Here is a 15,918-nt window from a genome sequence, read left to right on the forward strand (position 1 = left end):
CTGTTGCACAACTTTTATTTACGTTATGCATATTTTACCTAAGTGGCTGAGGAGCATTAGGTACCTCCAGGGCTACATGTACCATAGGTACCATACCAGCATCTAACGATCCCAGTAAACCGTGTTATGACCGTTGCATTACAGTACAAAAAAAATAAACGCTTAAAAATTCCTGAATAGCTGATCAAGCGTTTAAAAATATAAATATTTAAAGGCGTTTTAATATTTTAAAAAAAATAAACGCATACATATATAAACGTTTACATTCTCAAACGTTTGAGAATTTTTTAAATGCTTAAATTATATGACGTTTAAGTAATATAAACCATTAAGTTGCGGTTTGGCTGCAGTAAGGTAATAGTAATAGCAGTAGCAGTAGCAGTAGCAGTAGCTAAGTTGAATTGATAAAGAAAAAAAAAGATTCATTTGCTTAGTGTGACGAACCTACACTCAGGTCCGGTAGAGTGTAGTGCCGATGGGTCTTGATTTTCAGGTAAACAGTAACGATACGAGTCAAGTGTCAAAATAAACGTTGAAGTGTTCGTCAGGAAGGCTTGGAGTCCTTCCCCTTATATGGGTTAGATATAAGACTTAGATTGATAGCTAAAGAAATCTAAATGAATGATTAGATATATGATGGTTTAAATAGACTTGTTGATTCCTTTACTTCGTGTATTGTTTCGTTATGATCCTATTGATCTTGTTGATCTTTGGGATCTTATGGATCTTGTCAAGATTCATAAGATCCATAAGATCCAATTAACCGACGTTCAACCGAATCGTTGTTGGTCGTCACCCCGCTTCCGCACTTGGTATGGCTCATCGGGCTGTTGGTTCGTAACACTTAGCCTCAAATTCGAACTATTACCTTGTATGGTGGTTTACTTAGACGTTTACATGTTTACTTGTATGTACGTGGTTTATTTCTACGTGGTGGTTTACTTCTAAGCATGCATCTACTACCTTGACCATAATGGCTATTACGAATTACGTTACACGCGCGTACGAGAAGCTACCTTATTTTAATATATTAAGGTAGGTAGGGAGGCATCGTAGCTTCCTCTTGGAAAAGGCTCTTACCTTTTAGAAGAGGATAAGACCTTAGGAAACTCAAACATTTACAAAAATAAACGATATTCAAACGTTTATTTAAATATAAATGATATTTAAATGTTTATTTTTTAAAATAAATGCTTAACTTAAAATAAACGTTTTCATATTTTCTAAACGTTTAGATACGATTAAATATCAAAACACCTGTAGACGTTAAGAAACATCAACATCTAATATTTAAAGTATTTTGACAAATTTAATTGTATTATATCGGTTAAAAATTTCAAACCGTATATACACGGTTTACTGGTTCCCGCGGATCCCCGTAAGGTATCTACCCCCTGCATCCTTGCCGCGGCTCCGCTAAAACTGTTTCTCCATCTCTCAACTCAGCCAAATGCCACATGCGCTGTCTGGAAGGTACCTAACCTTAGCGGACCTTAGCATCATCATAAAGAGACAATTGGTGATTCGTGATTCTTTAGGGGACACTCTCCATATCCAAATTACTACAGCTATCATATTTCTAGACTAATACTATCCAACTCTCAACATGGCGCCAGGGATGTCCTTATCCTCGGTGAATGCCATCATCATCCTTAACATCGATGACGGCTCGAGGATATTCGCGAAGTACTATAATGCACCCCACCACGCTCCCACAGCTTGTAGGTCCCGGTCCGTTCTAATTCTGGGAAGATGCAGTCGCTGATAAGAAGCCCGAGTAGCGTCGACGACCCATCACCACCAACCGAGCGGACCATTCGCCGACGTCAAGTCGCAGAAGACTTTCGAGAAGGGTCTATTAGACAAGACAGCAAAGCAGACCGGTGATATCATCCTCTATGATAACCGGATCGTCCTATATAAAATGGAGTCCGACGTAATGATGTATGTCGTAGGCGGTGTGGATGAGAACGAGGTCCTCCTATACAACGTCATCTTGGCCCTAAGAGATTCGCTACACCTCCTATTTAAGTATGTTTACAAGCTGGAGCTCCATCCATCTACATTCAGCTAATTTAGTATAGGCAATCGGTTGATAAGCGAACGATAATCGAGAACTACGACCTGGTCTCGCTGGCGATTGACGAGATCGTAGACGATGGTATCATCTTGGAGACTGACCCGACCATCATCGTACAAAGAGTTAGCAAGGCGCCGACGCAGGATGTCAATCTCAGCCGTATCGACCTTAGTGAACAAGGAGTTAACAACTTGGCGCAATTAGGAAAGGCCAAACTGACAGATTGGTTGAGGCAAGGCTTGTAAGGGGATTTAGTTTCCCCAACTTGTGGAAACTTACGAGATGACCTTCAATGTAGACTCCGGCTCGGCGTTGGTAAAAAAAGTCGTTATTTGTTCTTGATGGAATATCATTAAGCTGAGCGGTGTATAGCGCCGGTAATGGTCTACGACCTAATTTGAGAAGCTGCCTTGCGCAGCCTATTCATGACCGCCGCGCCGATGTCTTCATCGTCTACCGTACCCTCTACAAATATGAGATGCGCGCCCCGTCTATCCAACTCTCGTAACGCCGAGAAGAGTCCATGCGCTATGCTTCTGGTGTCCGTTCCAATGCTAACATCTAAAAGCCTCCCTATCGGAGTTTCAGTTGTGTTGCCATAGAGCTCTGCTTCTTGAACATCGAGCTCAATCGTCACGTGGTTCTCTTGTCCGTTCTGTGCCTTCACCGTCTCACTTTCAAAGTCACCGCAGCGCAATCCAGCTGCGGGTTTCCAGTGTCGAGTCCGTATGATACCGACCTTGAATCCCTCACTTTCGCTGCTCGTTGCTTGCTGGAATAGTCTGCCTTGGAGAAAGTTTTCGACTTCATGAGCTTGTATACCGTCACGACCAGCCGTGAATGATGCCTCATAAAGAATCACCGTTGCCTTTGGGCTATAATGTTTATACTTCATACCCGGTGCTCGCGGTGCAACCTTGCCCATTTCGCTCTGATCTTTATACCCCTTTTCAACCTTTTCCCAACCGGGACAACTCCGCAATTCGTCTATGCTTACTCCTCCTGGTCTCAATATTAGGGGAGGATCGCATAGACCGTCTACCACAGTACTCTCAACCCCAACAAAACACGGACCGCCGTCGAGTATAAGCTCGATGCGGCCATTTAGATCTTCTAAAACATGTTCAGCGGTAGTGGGTGATGGCTTTGTAGAAGCATTTGCCGACGGAGCTGCCAGAGGCGTGCCCGCCAGTCTGATGAGTGAGAGAGCAAGGGGTGAATTTGGCATCCGAGCACCAAAGGTCTTCAGTCCAGCCGTAACCTCAGGGGCTAGCCTAGACGGATCTGGGTTGGGAAGCAGTATTGTGAGAGGCCCCGGCCAGAATCTTTCTATAAGCGGCTTGTATATCTCAGGTATTCGGTCATGACTTGTGTCAGTTGTGCCGTTTAAAGCGTTCTCAGGGACTAGAATACTTCGGAGCATTTCCAGATCCGAAATATGTATAATAAGGGGATTATCTGATGGTCTCTTCTTTGCGGTATAGATCCCCTTTACTGCTGCACTTCTTGTCGCATCTGCTCCAAGCCCATAGACAGTCTCAGTTGGAAATGCCACAGGTGTATTCTTAGTTTTCAGATAATGTGCCGCTTCACGAAGAATTTTGATACTAGGTGATTCGTCTTGGGAGACTTCCCATAACCCTAGTTTTTCCTGGCCGTTGCCATCTTTGAATTTTCCTAACTCCTTTTCCGTTACCCTTAAAATTTGTGTGCTCATCCTTGGAAGGTCTTGAGACATTGTACTGTAGGAGTTGAAAATGGCTCGAACAGTTTTAAATTTGCAACTTGAAATTCTGAGCGCCAACTTGCCGGGAAGTTTATTTTCAACCTTTTGTTCTGCTGGTGGTATTTATAAAAAGTTCAGTCTAGTGACTTTTAGGTAGTGAGTGACTCATAAAAAAGCGTTGAGCTACACAAGCAACGACAATGACGACATGTGATACGGAATACAAAAGTTCAGATTCACAGTAAGCTTATCGATTAAGAAACTTGTAGCCAAAAAATAGGTCATGAATTTAGTTGTTTCATACCAGGTAACCTAACCTTTAGAGCCAGGTATCCTTAGCGGCTAAAGCTTTATTAATAGGGCAGGTAGGTAGTACCTAAGGTAGGTACCTCTGGCGGGGTGTACGAAATACAACAAATACCTACAACGTAAAATCGTCACTTACAACCTTAACCTTGCAACAACGGCCGTTGGTTGGATCAACGTTTAGGTACCTATTCTTCTATCCACATCCACCGAAAGGTTGTTCAAGATCCCAGCAATTCAGGCTTGAGCATCTTAAGCCCGCTATGCACTTCCCACAAAAGCGTCCCAATGTCCGCCAACAACGTCCCCAATGGCAACTCCTCGGTGTCAGCAACGCAGAAAGCTTCCAATAAGCTTTTAAATAACAATAGCCCTCCATCGGCTTCCTCCATCCACGATGCCTCCACTCTTTCCGACGTTCGGGCTGGGCTAGCTGCTCTACATGTGCGCGAGACCAGCATAACTAATCGCCTTAATGCGCTTCTCTCCTCCCAAGTTGACCTATCCCGCGAGCTAGGCCGGCTCGATCTACTCCGCGCGAATCTCGGCTCCCAAGTCATCGCGACGAGATCTATAAGCAATGGCATGCTCTCTTCAGCTGCCGACACTGCAGGACGACTTTCCAGTCGGGTTAAGGAGCTCGACCTAGAAAAGGACAGAGTGCAGCAAACGTTGAAGGTGGTTGAACAGGTCGCGGAACTCAAAGCCTGCGTCCATGGAGTGGTGGGTAGCATGGGTGCTCCCCAGGACTGGGAAGCCGCAGCAGGTTATATATCCCGAGCAAGCAAGGTACCAGAGCCGATTATACGCGGCCGCTTCGCAGCTGCTATGGTGCCGAGCGTAGAGGTTCCCGACGCGCCTTGGATAACACTTGAGAATGCGAAAGAGAGCTTATGTGGTCTATTTCTACGAGAATTCGAGAAAGCCGTCCAAGAAGGCGACGGCGCCAAGATCACAAGGTTTTTCAAGCTATTCCCTTTAATAGGGAGAGGAGATGTTGGACTAGACGTATATGGGCGATACGTATGTCAAGGTGTTGCAGGCACAGCTAGAGCAACACTCAAGGCAACGCCTGGCGACGCTGGGAAAAGAGACGGGTTCTTTTATGCCAACGCACTCACGAAGCTTTTCGAACATATCGCCCAGATTGTCGAGAGTCATGGTGGACTCGTAGAGAGGCACTACGGGGAAGGCAAAATGGTTAAAGTCATAGAGAGACTTCAGATGGAGGCTGACGTGCAAGGTGGCATTATTTTGGATTCGTGGGGCGATGAGAGAAACGTCGATAGGAAACTTACCGACGCAAAAAGTTATCCATTTTCCTTCTTAGTGCAGAGCTTCTTACCTCCGCAGAGGACCCTAACGGGCACTCCACGTATGAATTCTCCGGCATTAGGCGGTGGTACCAATGCACGGAATAGCGAGGACGAAGGCGTAGACATGAAAGAAGTAGATGCTCTACTTAGCGAGATCTCTATCATGCTCGGCCGTTGGTCGTTATACTCAAAATTCCTCGCTAGCAAATGCAGAGTAAGTTATTACCAGTCCAAATTGAGTATTCTAATGATTAATCCTGTTCAGAATGCGGATACCCCTGAAGAAGCACCTCTAACAATACCTGAGGTGGTCACAAAATCTAACCTCGGTCGAAAGATCGCATCAAAGCTAACTTCGCCTTACAACTCGTTGGCTTTGTTCTTTTTTAGGAGATCTGTTGAAAAGGCTTTTCAACTTGACGAATCGCCCACCGGCCTCTCTCTTAATATGAGCAAGCCTATCGATGGAAATGCTCCTTACATTATCTCGGCCGTGGACGATGTCATGTATATCGTCAGTACCATAATCCAAAAAGCTCTGTCGACAGCACAACGTGACGTAGCTGGCTCGGTAATTCCTGATGTCGGGAGAGTATTGGGGTCTGATTTTATTGGAATGGTCCAGAGAAGGATGCGAGATGAATCGTATCCGCAGCCAACCGTCCAAGGGGGACTCCCGCCTGAAAGCAAGATCATTTCCTTCATCATACTCATTAACAGTCTAGATGTCGCAAAAGACTATCTAGATCGCATCATTACATCACAACTAGGCACTTCCCCCGATCAACCTAATGGGGCCACCGAGTCTAGCCCTCTTGCCGCGTCCTTCCCATTCGAGCACGATGTTACGTTCGTAACTTCGGCACTTAACACATTACATTCCACGTTCGCCCTTAAGACTGGTGAACTGATATCTGATGCTTTGAGGGTCTTGTTCTCCGCGGTCATCAAGCAAAGATTAAAACCAGTACTAGTGGAAACGTTCCGCGATGCTGATTATTGGCGCTCCGAAGACGAGCTGGCAGAACTTGCGCGGCAGAACGATGAAGACGAAGATGAAATAATAGACCGCGTGCACCGAAGATTTGAGAACGGATGGGACGCTTTGATGAAACCTATTGCACGAATAATGACTCCTAAAACATTCACGGCGCTCATGGATCTTACAGCGACGGATCTATCTAAGACACTCGAAAAAAGGGTGTGGAGTTACAGCGGGAAGACCAGCGCGTACGGCGCAATACGAATGGAGCGGGATTTCTCGGGTATCATTAGTACTGTTTCAAGAGGTAACTACGCTGTTAGGGAGCTGTTTGCGAGGATATCGCAGATACTTATGGTGGCTAATATGGAAGAGGAGGAGTGGGAAGAGCTGGTTAACGACGAGGACGAGGACGCCATCCAATGGGTCCTCAACGAAGACGAGAGGCGAAGAGCTAGAAACTTGGTGAAGGCTTGATGATAGAGGATCCTCATAGCCTCTGGATTTATAATGTGTGGCGAGCGAAGGATTATGCGTCGGGTTTGTAAAAAGTCGTAATAACCGGACATAGTAAAAGACTCATATCACTTCCCTTCCCTTCACTTCCTGCTATTCACACCAACTACCTAAGGTATTCAAAGAGTGGTAAGAAAGTGACTTGGGTTAATAAGATAGGTAGAGGTACATACATGAAGAGAGGCCTGAATGATAGGGTGCTAATTGCTTTAAGCATAAGTCGGAAACGTCTGGTATGCATTTATCGCGACTTTTCCACGGAAAGATTAAAGCCCACAATTCACTTATCAAATGGAGCATGCATTATCGATAAGCCAATTGCAGCCGCGTTTAAACTTCCCAATTCCCAAGCTCCGTTATCAACTTGTTCATTATCAACCGTCCATTACCAAAAACATTCATTGTCTATCTCAACATTGAACAGCTATAGTAGCTATAACAGTTATCACCCCCCCAGCTATACTATTTACGTACCTTTTTCATCTAAGAATACATTGATACGAAAAGCTGGTACACATCTCTCAACCATGGCGACCTCTCATTTCGGCCTTCTCGACGAGCGAGAGGAAACCGAACTACACAAGACCCGTCTTCTTAATGTCGAGGAAAAGCCCTTCAAGCGCCTAACCAAACGCCTCGTCTCTCCCGGCGCCTTCACGAGTCCCGGAAAATTACCCACCCCTCCCCCTGACAGCAGCAACAACAACAACAATGACGCCGAAGCAAACGCCTCCTCTCCGGCGGTGGACATCGCCGCGCTAAAAGAAGACATCATCCTCGACTTCGAAGCCTTCGACGCGCAGATCCTACGGCTGCAACTCCTGGGGACGGCGAACGAGCAGGAGCGGGAGCGGTACGGGGCGGACCGGCTGCAGATCCTGGCGACGATGGAGAGCGTGCGGGAGGGCAACGCGCGGCTGAAGGCGCAGCTGGACGCGGCGCGGGCGACGCTCGCGCAGCGGCGGCGCTTCGACGAGCTGGCCGACCGCATCACGAACAACCGGATGCTGCGGCCGCGCGCAGAGCAGGCAGCCAACCTAGCCAAGCTCGCGGACGAGTGCGAGGACCTGCGGCGCGAGAGCGAGACGTACGGCGAGACGTGGCGCGAGCGCCGCGAGCAGTTCGAGCGGCTCGTCGAGGAGGGCAAGAGGCTGCGCGCGCTCATCCGCGACGAGAAGGAGGAGGTCGAGCGCAGGGAGGGCATGGATTCGGACGCGGAGGACGGCGAGGCCGCGGGTACCCCGGGGAAGGGCGGGCTGGTTAGCGGGAGCAATACGCCTCATCCGGATAGCGGCGCGGTGTCGGGGGGTGGAAGAACGCCCAGACCAGATAGTCCCGGTGCTGGGGCTGGGGCTGGCGTTGGGGCTGGCGTCGGTGTTACAGGGGGACAATCGGGACTGAAGCCTCGGCCGGATGTAAGCGGGAGCTTCTCGCGGGCTGAGAGCCAGGCCCCGAGCCAACGGGCGGGAAGCCAGAATCCGAGAGAGGAGCCGGAGGAGGGCGAGGACGTCGAGATGGATGAGCCGGGGACGCAGCAGACCCAGCAGGCTGATACGCCTATGGCTGAGGACGCGGCGCAGACGCCGCAGATCACGGTCGAGGGACCTAGCAACAGTGAGAGCATGGATATATCCTAGTAGAGTCGCGAACCGGAGGAAGAGGAGAGGGGGGAGGAACGGGAAGTTATGGGTGGACAAGTCCTGCGGTCTTTAAGATTTCATGGAGCCGGTGCTTTGGCGTTGATTTTTTCCATGTCACCAGACAGGCACACACACACACAAACAGACACACACATATGTACATCCGGATTACGGGAGTAAGGGGATAATATACCCAATAAGCAGCATGTCGCAGTATTAGATTAATGGAAGAAGAGGGGGGGAGGGCGATGGATTATTGATTCTATGCTACCCAAGCAGACCCCCCTTTCTAAGGAACAATAATAATACGAAACGAGCATCCGGCTCCGTTCTGTTTTCTCGGCAGGAATCGTGGTATCAATATATATTAATTAATTTCGTCTTCGTAATCCTACACACATTCATTGTGTTATCGTCGTAGTCCATAGGTGTGTAATTATTATTATTATTTTATCATCGGTCATCGGTCATCGGTCATCGGTCATCTCAAACACAGTATATTCCTCTCTTCACGCCACAGGCGGCTCCTCCACCGACTTGGCCAGCTCCAGAGCTTCCTTCGCCTTGGCAATTTCCTCGGCGGGCGCGTCCTCGCCCTCGGCCGTCGCGATCTGCTCCTCGAGCCGCTGGACGGCTTCTTCGATGCGCTGGTTTAGGGGCTCGAAGACGGCGCGGGTCTCGTCTACGGCTTTTTGCTGCGAAAGGAAAGACGGCTCGGTTAGCAACGGATCGGTTCTCGTCGAAAAGGGGGGATACGGGGAGAAGGAAAGGAGAGGAAAGAACTTGGACATGACATGACATGACATGACATGACCTGACATACCTCCTGCTTCAAGACGAACCCGGAGTTCCCGTCCGCGTCTTCCCCGGCGGCTTTGAGCTCCGCCTCGAGCTTCTTGACGCGCTCCGTCTGCTGCGTGAGCTCCTTCCGGTAGTACTTCTCTTCCTTGACGAGTCGCTGGACGGACTGGGTCGCGATGGTGAGGGGCGATGGGGCGGGCATTTTCGTTGACTTAGGTACCTAAGGTGAACGAGGGAACACAAAAAACATGTAAGGAAAGTTGGTCAGGAAGAGTGTTATTTCTGTTGCTTACCTAAAATAGAGATATGCTTCAACAGCTGCCTAGATGCTGGATATACAGGTGTCGAGGTACAAATCCAGGAATATGTTTTGGTAGTGGGGGTTAGCGGGGTAAAAAGGGGAAACGGTATGTACATAGTATGTGATAGTATGCGATTAAACGGCGTAGGACCGTTTTATGAGAATAATAAACCGGATATGCGAATCTATTAATACCCCTATTTCGCAAGGCGGCTCTTTCGGCGCGATACGATGATTTCATCAGTATTAATCGTCCCGTAGATAAAGGTCTAGTATATGTATGTATGATTAATTATTAGTTATACTACTAACTCCCCGGCTAATCTATATACGAAATTACAAATCCCTTGTTGAAAATGAACCAAGTAAAACCAACCATTTCATGCACAAGTCCTACAAGTTCCGAATAAGAAACCCATCATTTTGTAAGTTCTGGAAGACTTGTCCAGGATCGTACTTAGCAGCGATCCTTTTAATAAAATCGACGTTTTCCGCCCCGTAACCCTCCAGCACCTTCTGCGTCTTGCCCGCTGTATTCATGAAAAGGTAAGGTAGAAGTAAATTCTTGGCTTCGGAAGCTTCGGTGCAACGCTGGGTTATCCGTTGGGAGACATCGAATATAGCTGTATCCTGAGCTGGACTTGTCCATGTAATATACCACTCGTACCCTATAAAGATGCTATCAGTACCTACTAGGAATATACCACAGAAGATAATGGTAGACTCACATTGTTGCGGTACCTCCTCTAAGCCTAACAAATTACCACCATACTGTTTCCCTAGTGTAGCCACACTAACTGGAACTGCATTTGGTACCCAAACCGCCGAAGCGTCTGTGGGAAGGTTCTTCGTCTCCTCAGTGAAAATATCGTGTAGCTCAATCATTAGATCAACATCTGCCTTGTGGGTAAACGTTTCTCCATAAGTGCGCACTTCACCAGTCGAGAATCGTGATCCCGTCAATGCCATGATATCCAAAAGCGAACCATTGAAAGCCGGTAAGATTGGCTGGTATGGCTCAAGGGAATAAAAGGCATCGAAGGCTTTAGCTTGCTGTACCGGCTTGTTGTAGAGCAAGAGGATAGTTGGGCCAGTTTCGAGCAATTGAACCTGTTATGCGTTAATACATCACATACGCCTGGCGCTCAACACTTCGCCAAAGAAAACAAAAGAGGAGGATGTATGTAATAGATGTCAAAACATACTATTTTAATGTTAGTTTCAATTAAAAGACCTGGGTTTTCATTTGGGGGTTGCGTAATACGTACCAGTAGCACTTGATAAAGGATCCGACTGGCCCTCTTCCTGATATTTTGCAAAGGCATGCAAGAAATCAGAGGTCTGGTTCAGACTATAGGCGCGGGCGTCAACGTAGAAGTCATCAACCGGGTACGTGTAAAGCTCATAACTTGTCACGATACCAAAGTTGGAAGCACCGCCTCGTAACCCCTTATACAGGTCCGAATACTTGTTATCAGCCGAAGCAGTGACAATGGAGCCATCAGCAAGGACAACTTCGTATGATTTGACATTGTCAAACGCGAGACCTCGTTGGGTCGCAAAATAGCTTAGTCCGCCTTGTTCATGTCAGCTTAGATTATTTCGGAATACACTCCGTCATAAGTGGCATGATACGGTCACTCGGTCACTCACCACCAAGCATCAACCCGCCAACACCGACAGAACCGACACGTCCGCCAACCACAACCAGACCCTCCGGGACAAGAGTCTCGTAAACGGCCTGCCATCTGCTCCCAGGTCCAATTTTAGCCGTCTTCTTGTCTTCCGATAGCTCAGTAGAGTTTAAGCTCGAGAGCGAAACCAGAACCCCTTCTTCATCGATACTCGCGAAGCCCGAAATATAGTTATGGCCACCGCTTCTAATAGCAAACTTGGTCCCAGCCTCAGAGAGTATTTTTATTGCCGTAGAAACGTCTTGTGCATTCTTCGGGCTGACAATACACGCAGCAGGTAACCGACACGCGGCAGAACTAAAAATACGGCAAATTAATCCTTGGATATGTCTTAGTATACGATGGGGAAATAGCCTACTAATTCACATCTTCGATATCTTTATAAGTTGCCCCGTCCGAAGGGAATAAGGTTCCGTTTACGCTTGCTAAAGCTTTATGAAGGGCTTCACAGGTACACCCTACATCTCCTGCACATGTCTGCTGAGCGCGTGCAGTATAGGCTGTAGGTATAACTGTGAGTGCGGCTAGTACTGCATTACGGAGGCTCGTAGTCATGTTTACTTTCTGATATAAATACCCCTAAACAGACCGTCTTTTGTCGGTAACGTAATGAAACAAATCCGAGTATTAAAGGAGAATAAGCTTGTTGAAGAGAATCATGAAGCCTCCCCACCATTGAAAGGGCGAGTTTTTAGTAGAGTAAGTTAACATGATATATTAGGTAAATATAAGAAACTGGAATGCCGAATATAGGCTTTCAAAGGAAGGGTCTTTTGAGAGAGGCCCGAACATAGCCTGTACTGAATGCAGTGTTCTTTCGATTTAACTATCATAGACCCTGTCATCGTACCCACTTCTTCGTTAGCTGCTATAGGGGGGTTGGCCATGTCTTCGCTAATTACCTACCTCCTAGGTTAGGTACCTATAGCCTATAGGTAGCTGTCAAGGTTCAGGTATCCTTCCAGCTGGTAACCAACCGTACCTAGGAGCATACCTAGGTACCTAGGTAGGTATATAAAGTGGTAAGTACATCATATACCAGTACCTAGGTACCTAAGTAACAATTCGCAACTGCTATATCTCGTTATAATAACATAGCAACCTGACTAAAGGTGCAATATAAGTAAGGATGAATGGGACTTGACCGATTCAGACTACGAAAGATTAAGAGGCTAGAAGAAATCCGTATGTGTTCATATTGTTAATATAGGTGTTAATATAGATACCTGTATTTACCTTATATCATTAAACAAGTAGATAATAGATAGAGCTTCGTAGTCTCCAATCAAAGCTTGGTCATAGGTATGGTCTAGGAGACCTTGATTCCGAGTTGTCCGGGTTGTCCGGGTTGTTTAGTACCAAAACGGAAACCTGGGAACTTTTTTTTGGTGGCGTTTACACGGAAGCTGAAGTAATTAATTGCCTTATATAAGCACAAGTATGCTCCATCTTTACGACATTTACCTAACCCAGCTGCCCAGGTGATACAAAGATCGGACTTTAGATAAAGATTCATGACTGTGAGTTCTTATCGGTTATCTTTATGCCTAGGTACCTAAGGTAATCACTCGTCAATTGTCAATTACAAATCGCGTCATACCATTATCCCATCTTTTTTTTTTTTTTTTTTTGAATCATTTTGTCAATACATCCCCACGTTCCCTTATATAAACATTAACTCACAAGAGCATAACCGCAATGGCGTCGCAAAGCATCTCAATGCGTATGAAACTTGCCCGATAGTCCATCAGCGATTGTCTCTTGCTAACTTCTAACTTGATATAGCCTCGGTTTCCAACTCCGAGATCAAGCCCGTTTTGAGCCCCGGCTCCCAAACTGTTGCGACCTCAAAGCCGAGGGTACGAGAACAATAACCTTTACTTGTCACGACTATACTAATAAATTTTCTTATTAGCCCTGCTGTGTCTGCAAGGACGAAAAGTCGAAGCGCGACGAATGCATGCTATTCTCTAAAGCAACCGACCCTGCCAGCGATTGCAAGACGACCATAGATCAGTATCGAACCTGTATGGCCGGCTTCGGATTTCAAGTATAGACTTTCGACGGGCCGCACAAAAAGGATATCACGATCCCTTTCCAGAAAGGAAAAAAAAAAACTCTGTACATTAAGGGACCGATTGGATTACGGCGAGCCGGCGTTCCGGATCGGATAGACATGAGGCAATAGACCTCAAAAATGCGCAATGCGTTACGCATTGACTGGCGTTGGACAGGAAGTAATAAAGGAAGAATCCACTCTTCGGTGCAATTTCTCGGTCCATTTTGATATTCAAACTTATGCAGGCCCTGAGCGAATTATCCCCGGCCGGTAAGCTCTTTGCTGTCACCTCATATCGGGAGCTATGTGGACTCGACGGATATTTATTGCTGTCAGGCTGAATTGTGTTCGAGCCCATAACCGACTGAAAATTGCGCCGCTTGGTTTATGGTTTATGCAGCCGACGAAAATAAATTTCCTTAGCAAGCACCTTGGAATAGCAGAGCGCATCGCATGCCAGGCAGCCAATCAGTTATGGTGCTTCGTTCAGCTCTCCCTTGCGTCACCTATAGCTGTATCCATTCTCGACTCGAGTATAAGTCCAGATCAAATATTAAGCCCGGTACCTCTAGGGACCTTTTCGATAGGAACTTTCGCCCCTCGATCACCTTTCTAAGTTATCTAGGTTACCAATATTCAACTTATAGACACTCGGATAGGAAAGGCCACATGATAACTTCCCCCTGATCATTGCATAGACAACGAAACACATCCGATTGTTGGGACACGAGTGGCTTCGTAGTGATGATTTTACATATGATAATGCTTTAGGATTGGTATTCCCTTACTGCTGCTCGACGCAGCTGATAGTCTAGATTTCTAGTCGTAGAGAAATAATCTATTGAACACTAAAGACCGCGTCGACGCTCGCTAACGATTATCTAGCAACTTTCCCGGCTTCCTCCTCCGTAGGTACTTTTTTTTGATCGTGATACAATGTACGACTTCGTCGAGCTAACTTACGAGGCTGCTAGGCTGGCACATGCCAACATAGTACGGTTTGCAGAACTGCAACCCATCCCGCAATTCTGACAGAGCCTACGTTGCCTCGGAACCTTCCGCCAATATAATCCCTGGTCATCCTGTACATGGGGCCCCGGCAAATAAACTGACCAGACATTTTTGCCGCATTCAGGCTAAATGGCACCATCACCATCCCGCCCACGGTGATCCACCGGTCTAGAATTCTGAACGGGCAGCTGAAGGCTCGAGATTTCAACAAAGTCTGCTCAGCACTAGCGTATCGGATCGAGCGATTGATCCTCTGGAAATGCACCATGCGGCGTATTGGGGGGGAACATGAACCTCGCCGCCTTGCTGACGGCTTAATTAACATGGCTCGATGTTAACGAGTTATTAAGCGAACGCCGCTAGCAAGTTCCTTTTGAAGCTGCACTATCGGTCCAGCTGCGGTGGCTTGCTTTATTCTCTCGCGAGCCGTCGCAGCGGTCCGACAATGCCATTCCTTCGAGAAATCCGGGGCTCCCACGGGGACACCTTTACGAGTTAGCGCCCCAAATTCCCCAGATCTGGGGTTTGAACTACTATTATGTGTAGAGACGCTCTACTGCAGTTGGTAAAACAGCTCCAAGGGGATCTGCAGTTTGCGAGAATCCGGCGCGCAGGTAGTCACATCACATCACTTGAACTGAACTTACACTTGGTGGAACCAGCGTATACCGAGGTACAGCAGAAAAAAAGCAACTTACACCGCATCTGTATTGTACAGTATCATCCTATATCGGCCAACATTCAATAACGAAAAATTAGCTATAGGACGTCTAGCGGTCTAGTTAGAACTCCATCTCTCTAAAATTTAGACCCCTTACCCAAGACCTGACGATGTCCCAACTAGGACAATAAGCCGTGCTGCCATGTGGCTTGCTTGGTCAAGGCATTTGGCCGCTAGAGCTGAATTCGTATTGAGGCTCGAAATGCAGACACGCACGCATTGTTTTGCTTTTTGCTTTTTTTTTCTTTGCTTAACTCGACTTCCCCAATTGCCCGGCTTTGCGGGACGTTATCCCGAAAGCGAGATGGACGTTCTGTTTTGGAGCGCCTGACCAGATCCTAACCTGATTACAATCCCGAAAACCCTTGCCGCTGGTCTAGGTAGGTAATAATCTCTTAGTATTCCTGTCCGCTTATGTCTGTGAAGCCATTCGACTGCAGGTATACCAAACATCTAACGAAAGTGTGCGTATAGAAGGAGGAGGGCGTATTATAGTAATGTTCCTACCCTACCTTGGCTAGGTTAACGAAAAGCTTCTCTAAAATACTATATAGGCAGTCGGGTGGAGGTTAGTTAGCTTCTTTTAGCAATCTACCCGATAGGACATGCCACAAGCGTCCAAAGATGGACGAGGGCTAGCATTGGAGAATGGGGATCGAAAGGGGGGGGGGGGGGGGGGGGGGGGGGGATGCACTGGGTTGTTAATTTAATTATATTACAACCCCCCCCGAGGTGGTGGGGGGGGATTAAAACAAAACCCAAAAA

At 47.1% G+C, this 15,918-nt stretch overlaps 7 protein-coding genes across 7 annotated transcripts; 4 read left to right on the top strand and 3 right to left on the bottom strand.

Annotated features, from left to right (window-relative positions):
* Positions 1 to 1,618: 1,618 nt before the first annotated feature.
* F4812DRAFT_451771 (snare-like protein) lies at positions 1,619 to 2,325 on the top strand (the record flags this gene model as incomplete). The annotated part of the gene is made up of 3 exons (XM_047936261.1): positions 1,619 to 1,721; positions 1,782 to 2,031; positions 2,085 to 2,325. 3 exons carry the CDS (start codon positions 1,619 to 1,621, stop codon positions 2,323 to 2,325), a joined length of 594 nt encoding a protein of 197 aa, XP_047789217.1.
* F4812DRAFT_70212 (translation factor) lies at positions 1,871 to 4,109 on the bottom strand. The gene is made up of 2 exons (XM_047939332.1): positions 2,301 to 4,109; positions 1,871 to 2,176 (listed from the first exon to the last, which is right to left on the bottom strand). The coding sequence occupies exon 1, from the start codon at positions 3,816 to 3,818 to the stop codon at positions 2,466 to 2,468; it is 1,353 nt and encodes a 450-aa protein (XP_047789218.1). The 5' UTR covers positions 3,819 to 4,109; the 3' UTR covers positions 1,871 to 2,176; positions 2,301 to 2,465.
* Positions 4,110 to 6,980, top strand: F4812DRAFT_70218 (COG4-domain-containing protein). Its single transcript, XM_047939333.1, has 2 exons — positions 4,110 to 5,642; positions 5,694 to 6,980. The coding sequence occupies exons 1-2, from the start codon at positions 4,401 to 4,403 to the stop codon at positions 6,885 to 6,887; spliced, it is 2,436 nt and encodes an 811-aa protein (XP_047789219.1). The 5' UTR covers positions 4,110 to 4,400; the 3' UTR covers positions 6,888 to 6,980.
* Positions 6,981 to 7,286: 306 nt separating this feature from the next.
* On the top strand, positions 7,287 to 8,905 carry F4812DRAFT_70291 (Tho complex subunit 7-domain-containing protein). The gene has a single exon (XM_047939334.1). The coding sequence runs from the start codon at positions 7,454 to 7,456 to the stop codon at positions 8,561 to 8,563; it is 1,110 nt and encodes a 369-aa protein (XP_047789220.1). The 5' UTR covers positions 7,287 to 7,453; the 3' UTR covers positions 8,564 to 8,905.
* Positions 8,906 to 9,019: 114 nt separating this feature from the next.
* Positions 9,020 to 9,741, bottom strand: F4812DRAFT_433194 (tubulin binding cofactor A). Its single transcript, XM_047934607.1, has 3 exons — positions 9,661 to 9,741; positions 9,390 to 9,578; positions 9,020 to 9,261 (listed from the first exon to the last, which is right to left on the bottom strand). The coding sequence occupies exons 2-3, from the start codon at positions 9,567 to 9,569 to the stop codon at positions 9,076 to 9,078; spliced, it is 366 nt and encodes a 121-aa protein (XP_047789221.1). The 5' UTR covers positions 9,570 to 9,578; positions 9,661 to 9,741; the 3' UTR covers positions 9,020 to 9,075.
* Positions 9,742 to 9,945: 204 nt separating this feature from the next.
* F4812DRAFT_433196 (FAD-binding domain-containing protein) lies at positions 9,946 to 12,171 on the bottom strand. The gene is made up of 5 exons (XM_047934608.1): positions 11,721 to 12,171; positions 11,322 to 11,659; positions 10,938 to 11,245; positions 10,397 to 10,778; positions 9,946 to 10,336 (listed from the first exon to the last, which is right to left on the bottom strand). The coding sequence occupies exons 1-5, from the start codon at positions 11,915 to 11,917 to the stop codon at positions 10,062 to 10,064; spliced, it is 1,500 nt and encodes a 499-aa protein (XP_047789222.1). The 5' UTR covers positions 11,918 to 12,171; the 3' UTR covers positions 9,946 to 10,061.
* Positions 12,172 to 12,969: 798 nt separating this feature from the next.
* F4812DRAFT_70324 (cytochrome C oxidase copper chaperone-domain-containing protein) lies at positions 12,970 to 13,572 on the top strand. Its single transcript, XM_047939335.1, has 3 exons — positions 12,970 to 13,085; positions 13,148 to 13,221; positions 13,278 to 13,572. Exons 1-3 carry the CDS (start codon positions 13,061 to 13,063, stop codon positions 13,416 to 13,418), a joined length of 240 nt encoding a protein of 79 aa, XP_047789223.1. The 5' UTR covers positions 12,970 to 13,060; the 3' UTR covers positions 13,419 to 13,572.
* The last annotated feature ends 2,346 nt before the right edge of the window (positions 13,573 to 15,918 follow it).

Source organism: Daldinia caldariorum, assembly GCF_022478825.1.
Source record: "Daldinia caldariorum strain CBS 122874 unplaced genomic scaffold F4812scaffold_11, whole genome shotgun sequence".
Lineage (NCBI taxonomy): Eukaryota > Fungi > Ascomycota > Sordariomycetes > Xylariales > Hypoxylaceae > Daldinia > Daldinia caldariorum.

Bases quoted from the DNA above. Each gene is read 5' to 3' on its own strand.
- F4812DRAFT_70212 (XM_047939332.1), bottom strand. From the start codon at position 3,818: ATGTCTCAAGACCTTCCAAGGATGAGCACACAAATTTTAAGGGTAACG.
- F4812DRAFT_70218 (XM_047939333.1), top strand. From the start codon at position 4,401: ATGTCCGCCAACAACGTCCCCAATGGCAACTCCTCGGTGTCAGCAACG. The intron at 5,643-5,693 runs GTAAGTTATTAC...AATCCTGTTCAG, and splicing joins TCCTCGCTAGCAAATGCAGA to AATGCGGATACCCCTGAAGA.
- F4812DRAFT_70291 (XM_047939334.1), top strand. From the start codon at position 7,454: ATGGCGACCTCTCATTTCGGCCTTCTCGACGAGCGAGAGGAAACCGAA.
- F4812DRAFT_433194 (XM_047934607.1), bottom strand. From the start codon at position 9,569: ATGCCCGCCCCATCGCCCCTCACCATCGCGACCCAGTCCGTCCAGCGA. The intron at 9,262-9,389 runs GTATGTCAGGTC...TTCCTTTCGCAG, and splicing joins GGTTCGTCTTGAAGCAGGAG to CAAAAAGCCGTAGACGAGAC.
- F4812DRAFT_433196 (XM_047934608.1), bottom strand. From the start codon at position 11,917: ATGACTACGAGCCTCCGTAATGCAGTACTAGCCGCACTCACAGTTATA. The intron at 11,246-11,321 runs GTGAGTGACCGA...GACATGAACAAG, and splicing joins TGGCGGGTTGATGCTTGGTG to GCGGACTAAGCTATTTTGCG. The intron at 10,337-10,396 runs GTGAGTCTACCA...GCATCTTTATAG, and splicing joins AGAGGAGGTACCGCAACAAT to GGTACGAGTGGTATATTACA.
- F4812DRAFT_70324 (XM_047939335.1), top strand. From the start codon at position 13,061: ATGGCGTCGCAAAGCATCTCAATGC. The intron at 13,086-13,147 runs GTATGAAACTTG...AACTTGATATAG, and splicing joins GTCGCAAAGCATCTCAATGC to CCTCGGTTTCCAACTCCGAG. The intron at 13,222-13,277 runs GTACGAGAACAA...TTTTCTTATTAG, and splicing joins TTGCGACCTCAAAGCCGAGG to CCCTGCTGTGTCTGCAAGGA.